Source organism: Protobothrops mucrosquamatus, unplaced genomic scaffold (genome assembly GCF_001527695.2).
Source record: "Protobothrops mucrosquamatus isolate PMUCROS unplaced genomic scaffold, P.Mucros_1.0 scaffold4388, whole genome shotgun sequence".
Classification (NCBI taxonomy): Eukaryota; Metazoa; Chordata; class Lepidosauria; order Squamata; family Viperidae; genus Protobothrops; species Protobothrops mucrosquamatus.
In genome coordinates this window covers 65,510-71,863 of record NW_015390301.1, presented here as the reverse complement: position 1 = coordinate 71,863, position 6,354 = coordinate 65,510, and the positions used below count along the sequence as shown (strand labels likewise).

General features: G+C 49.2%; 1 protein-coding gene across 1 annotated transcript in view; it reads right to left on the bottom strand.

Moving 5' to 3' along the window:
- Positions 1-1,109: 1,109 nt before the first annotated feature.
- LOC107298944 (adenylate kinase isoenzyme 5-like) overlaps positions 1,110-6,354 on the bottom strand; it is a gene marked incomplete at its 3' end in the record, with an annotated part of 10,963 nt that continues 5,718 nt past the window's right edge. Inside the window, exons 3-8 of the mRNA XM_029286646.1 lie at positions 4,866-4,874; positions 4,625-4,786; positions 3,388-3,560; positions 3,037-3,150; positions 2,128-2,319; positions 1,110-1,200 (exon numbers count right to left, since the gene is read on the bottom strand). Coding sequence (XP_029142479.1) covers positions 1,110-1,200; positions 2,128-2,319; positions 3,037-3,150; positions 3,388-3,560; positions 4,625-4,786; positions 4,866-4,874 — 741 coding nt within the window. The remainder of the gene's footprint in view (positions 1,201-2,127; positions 2,320-3,036; positions 3,151-3,387; positions 3,561-4,624; positions 4,787-4,865; positions 4,875-6,354) is intronic.

Here is a 6,354-nt window from a genome sequence, read left to right as displayed (position 1 = left end):
ACCTGCTCTTTTCTCTGCTCTTCCTTTGGAGAGTCCTGGCACGGGCTGAAGAAACTCTGCAGTGGCAAATCTAGAGACACACACACACAAACCAAAGCCAAAGAAAACAAGATAATTATATATCTGGAAGATTTATGAGAAAAAAACAACACACTTCTGGTGGGGAAAAAAAACCAGGATTGCAAGAACAGTCAAAAGTTAAAGGGAGGCTTAAAATGTGTGTGCCAACAGCCCTCAACCCTCTTATTCTAGCCCCAAAAGGATTCCAGAGGTGGGTCAGGAAAACAGGAATTTTGCAATGGGAGGAAGTTGAGCAGAAGTTGGTGGTGGAGACCCTTGCTAAGCTGTGAACTCCTAATAGGCCTTGAGAATAATCTTGGGGAACAGAAGGAACGGCCTCAATCCAGCCAAAGATCATACAAAGGAGGTCTTAGCCCACAGAAGGTGGGGGAGATGGCGAAGATCTCCCTAGTTCCCAACCTCAAAGGGTTGACACAACCGTTGCTTGTATTTCTGGTTGAACCCGAGCTATGAAACCATTTTGAGGTACAAACGAGACTCATCCTTCTCTAGGTTCCCTAGAACAGGAATCTCCAAACTTCTGGTTGAACACAAGCTATGAACCCATTCTGAAGTTCAAATGAGACTCATCCTTCTCTAGGTTCCCTAGAACAAGAATCTCCAAACTTCTGGTTGAACACGAGCTATGAACACATCTTGAGGTTCAAATGAGACTCATCCTTCTCGAGGTTCCCTGGAACAGGAATCTCCAAACTTGGCAATTTTGAGACTTGTGGACTTCAACTCTCCTGCTGGCTGAGGAATTCTGGGAATTGAAGTCCACAAGTCTTAAAAGTTGCCAAGTGTGGACAACCCTGCTCTAGAAGATGGACTCCACCCTCAACAGAGGACTCTGGTCCCTGCTTTTAACTCCAGCAGCTTCTATAGCTTTGGGTCACTCCAGGAAACATCTCTGAAGGCGATCAAGATGTTCTCTGTAGCTAGAGCGATCTAAAGTCTTCCCTCCTCCTCCTACATTTTTCTGAGCTGGAGTAGGGTGGCGTGGGAGCGTTGCTTTGGTCCCTTAATACAAGCAGATTCTTTCTCACCCAGAATTCTTTTTCTCTCTAGCTGCAGCCATTGCTGAATGCAGGAACTGATGGCAGCAAATATTTCATCTTCTTCTCCGTCCGCATCGAACTGGAAAGGAGAAGAAATACGGTCTCAGTCTTGGTCCAATCCTCTGCTCTGTTCTTCTCCCTACTATGTGTGCAAAAAGTCTTTACTTTTGGACTTCAGTTTCAAGTGTCTAACATCCCTTCAGAGAAGGGATGGAGAAGATAACAAGTGGACATTCGTAGACGTATCTCTGTATTGCTTCTCCCGAGGGTGATAACCGCAAAGAAATATTGTTATGAAATTCCAACATCATCAAGTTCCTCAGTAATATGAAAAAATCAGGCTTAAAAGCAGATGTCACTTTGAACTGGACCCAAATTGGTTCTATAAGGCAACAACCACAGTTCTTGAGATACCAAAAGGGCTTTGAGTGGTATGGTTGACCGCCAAAGAGACGTGTGTGATAAAGTCTATGGAGATTCTCAGTCATCCAGGTCCAACAGTTGTCCCAAAAGTGCTTTTTCAAAAGGCAACTGGACTTGTCACAGCTGAAGAAGCTTCTGGAATGAGAAACGAAACGTGTTCAAGGAAAAACCAAGAAAGTCCAGTTGCCTTTTTGAAAAAGCACCTTTGGAACAACCGTTGGACCTGGACAGCTGAGAATCTTCAAAGACATTGGCACACACGTCTCTTCGGAAGTCAACCAAGAACCTTTGGGACAGTGTGGGACAAAGAAAACTGGCAAAATATTGTCCATCCTCTTCAGGGTGATGATGGATGACTCTAACATCAAGCTAGGAGTCTTGTTTGTCCAGCTGAAGGAACATTCTTCTCTAGTAACCTAGCAAGCATGACGTCTTTTGCTTAGGTCACCCAGGAAACCAGCTTCATGCAGAGCTTCTGGCCCATGCCCTAAGCAACTGAGGTTCTCAGGAGATGGGTCACTGAGCAAGGCACTGAAAAGCAAGCCTAGACATCTTCTGGGATTCCCGCCCTCGCGATCCTCACCCGGACCAAGATGCCCTTCTCCTGGTAGTACTTCCCAATCAGCTGAGCATTCTGCTTGAAGGTCTCCAGCCTGCGCTCAATGGCGTGAGGGTTATCATCCAAGCGTCCTTGGTCCTGAGCCCTTCCTTTTAGTCGCTGCCGGAGCTGTTGACTCGAGCATGCCAGGAAGACCACAACATCTGGAGAACCAACCTAAGAAAGGCAAAGGATGGAGGATAGGATTGTGAGAAGCCAACCTTGGATTGGTCTCATCCCAGCTTGCTTGCTTTCGGTCCTTCATTCTTTTTTCAGAATAGAATAGAGCTGGAAGGGACCTTGGAGGTCTTCTAGTAGTCCAGCCCCCTGCTCAAGCAGGTGAACCTATACCATTTCAAATAAGTGACTGTCTAGCCTCTTCTTCAAAGCCTCCAGTGATGGAGCGCCCACAACTTCTGGTGGAAAGCTGTTCCACTGGTTAATTGTCCTCACAGTTAGGAAGTTTCTCCTTAGTTCCAGGTTTGCTTCTCTCTTTGATCAGTTTCCAACCATTGTTTCTTGTCTTGCCTTCAGGTGCTTTGGAGAATAAGTTGACCCCCCTCTTCTTCTTTGTGGCAGCCCCTCAAATGCTGGAATACTGCTATCAGGTCCCCCCTATTCCTTCTTGTCTCTACACTAGCCAAACCCAAATCTTGCAGCCATTCTTCATATGTTTTAGTCTCCAGACCTTGGATCATCTTACTTGCTCTTCTCTGGACTTTTCCCCCTCTACATTTACTTCTTCCCTGAAAAAGCCAGCCTCACCTGTTGGCCTCTCTACCATCAGGTGAAAGATGTAGGGAAAAGTTTCTGGAAGGTCAGGTGGAGAGGAGAACTCAAGAAGGACACCAACCTACCATCTCTCAGGGACGAATGTTGGCAGCGTCATCTCACCTGCTCCTCAAACAGGAAGGCCTGGCCAATGTCTCGCGGGAACCCATCCACCACAAAACCTTTGGCCTCTGGGTGCTTGATGAACTGCTGCTTCAGCTCTTCAACGGTCGTCTCCTGAAAAGCACAAGAGATATCTCAAGAGAGAGGGGTGGCAGTGAGGTGTCTTGTAGACCCAACGGTCTACAATGGTCAACAGTCGTATCATGGGGCAAACTTCACTTAATAAGTGTCCTGCTTAGCAAGGGGAATGTTGAGCTCAGTTGTGCCCATAAGGTGAGGGCTGTGTGTGTGTGTGTGTGTGTGTGTGTGTGTGAGGGGGCTAACGGCAGTTTCAAGGCGCATCTCGCTCACCGACGGGGCTAACTCTCCGTCGGCAATAATCTTGGCAATGAGCTCCCACTTCTTGTCGCTGGCGACACGACGGAGCGTCTGAGCGCGCAGAATTTCTCCGACGGAGACGCCGACGAAGCCAAAGTGAGCAGCCATCCTCCGGCTTTGCGTCCCCTTCCCGCTCCCAGGACCCCCTGCGAGGGAGAAATGTGGGGGGTCATTTTGGCAGGAAGCAGGATCGAAGGGGCATCTGAGCATCGGGACCAAATTTAATCAAAGAGGCCAGTCTAGATAAGGCAGCCGAAGACCAGAAGGGATTAGAACCATCCCTCTTAATAATCCTGCAATTTTTCAATCTTAGCTGCAAAAAAAGAGACTGGGGGAATTTTTCACCCCCACCAAAAATTTGTAGGTTGAGAAAGGAGATTCTTTCTAGGGCTGTATATATAGAGAGAGGATAAGTAAGCTATCCTTCTCCAGATCCTGTTCTAATTGATCACGAAGGACTAGAAGATCTCTAAGGTCTCTTCCAGCCTTCTGATTCTATGATTTATCTTCTCCTTCTTCTCCTCCCTTTCCCCTCCATCTTCTCCTTCTCCTCTGTCTCCATCTTCTCCTCCTCCTCCTCCATCTTCTCCTCCTCCTCCCCTCCATCTTCTCTTTCTTCTCCTTCTCCTCCTTCTCCTTCTTCTCCTCCTCTTCCATCTTCTCCTCCTCCCTCTTGTCCTCTTCCCTCCATCTTCTCCTTCTCTTTCTTCTCCGTCTCCATCTCCTCCTCCTCCTCCATCTCTTCCTCCTCCCTCTTGTCCTCCTCCTCCCCTCCATCTTCTCCTTCTCCTTCTCCTTCTTCTCCTCCTTCTTCTTTCTCCTTTGCCTCCTTCTCCATTTCCTCCTCATCTCCACAAACCTCACTTCCTCTTAACACTGATGATGTTACCTAGTAGGGTAGTGAAACATCTGCAAGAAAACCATCAAGTGCCTAACACCCCACAGTCCTCCTCCTCCTCCTCCCTCCCCATCTCCAAGGTCCCTTCTGCCTCTATGATTCTATGACCTTCTCTTTTCCCCCCTCTGGTGTGTCCCTCAACTCCCAAATGAAGCTCTGATGCTCCTGCAAGAAACACAGACATATTCTAGGGAGTTGGGCCTCTGACACCTCACAGGATCCTAAGACTGGAAGAGACCTCAAAGGTCTTCTAGTCCAACCCTGCAGGGATCTGCTTCCCGCCCAGATCTTTCTTCTGACCGAACCTCTCACCTATCACAAAAACGATCTTCGGACGGGGCCGTTCAGGGTCAAACACGTCGTATTCCTGGATTAGCCCAGTGGATTCGGTCATGTCGGAATCGCTCTCGATGGAGAACTGGCTCTGCACACAGGATACGTCCTGGTGGGAGCCGAAGGGGGCTGAGGTGGAAGCTGCAAGCGAGAAGGAAGAAGTCACAGCCTATGTGGGGAGTGGAAACTCATCGGAGAGGACAAGGCAAGGCAATGGGACAAGGCAGTGCTCAACTTACGACACAATGGGGATCAGAAGTTCCGTTGCTAAGCAAGGAAACGGTTAAGTGAATTTTGCCCCCATTTTACAACCTTAGTTGTAGTTGTTCAATTAGCAACCCGGTTGTTAAACGAATCCAACTTCCCCCTTGACTTTGCTTGTCAGGTTGCAAAGCGTGACCTCAACATGCTGCCACTGTCATAAATATGAATCTCTCACCCAGCCTCCGAATGTCAGTCACGTGACCACGGGGACGTGGCAACGGTCATACGTGTGAATAATGGTCACACGCCGCTTTTTCCAGTGCCGCTGTAACTTCAGTCCCTAAGCGAGTTGTTGTAAATTGAGGACTACCTGTAGGGTGGGGGATGCTGTGCAAGGACCGGCCGCAAGTCCTTTTTTCCAGTTTTGAGGGGTCACCAAAAGAATTGTGACTACGTCCAGGACTAAGTGCATTAAGGGATGTGCAAGCAAAACTCTCTGATAAACATGAAGCTTTTCTTCCCAGGATTCCCAAGGGTTCTCTTTCCCCAACCAGGAGCCAGAGATCCCATGCCTCTCAGAGGGAAGGATGCCTGGCGGAGACATAGTTCTTCTCCCAGGATCCCAAAGGATCTCTTTCCCCATCCAGGAGTCGAAGACCTCGTGCAACTAAGAGGGAAGGACGCCTGGTGGAGATATAGTTCTGCTCTCAGGATCCCAAGGATCTCCTTCCCCATCCAGCTGGAGACCCCATGCATCTCAAAAAGAAGGACGCCTGGTGGAGATATAATTCTGCTCCCAGGAACCCAAGGATCTCCTTCCCCATCCAGCTGGAGATCCCGTGCATCTCAGAGGGAAGGACGCCTGGTGGAGATATAGGATCCCAAAGGACCTCTTTCCCCATCCAGCTGGAGATCCCATGCATCTCAAAGAGAAGGACGCCTGGTAGAGATATAGTTCTACTCTCAGGATCCCAAGGATCTCCTTCCCCATCCAGCTGGAGACCCCATGCATCTCAAAGAGAAGGACACCTGGTGGAGATATAGTTCTGCTCCCAGGAACCCAAGGATCTCCTTCCCCATCCAGCTGGAGATCCCATGCATCTCAGAGGGAAGGACGCCTGGTGGAGATATAGGATCCCAAAGGACCTCTTTTCCCCATCCAGGAGCTGGAGACCCCATGCCTCTCAGAGGGAAGGACGCCTGGTGGAGATATAGTTCTGCTCCCAGGAACCCATCCAGGAGCCGGAGATATAGAGGGAAGGACGCCTGGTCTCTTAACACAGAGACCTTGAAACCCACCACCTGTGGAACGGTCATCCACCTGAATGGAAGAGGGCCTTCTTGTTTAAGCCCCCAGCGGTAGATTGAACATCTTCTTGACTGAGGAACGTGTCCCACTGCAGCTTCTCTGGACCACCCATCGCCCGGACCTTCGTCAAGCATCCTTCAAGGTAGCTGATGGGGTCTTCTGGCCGGGAATACATCAGTCCTGTCAACATGCTCTG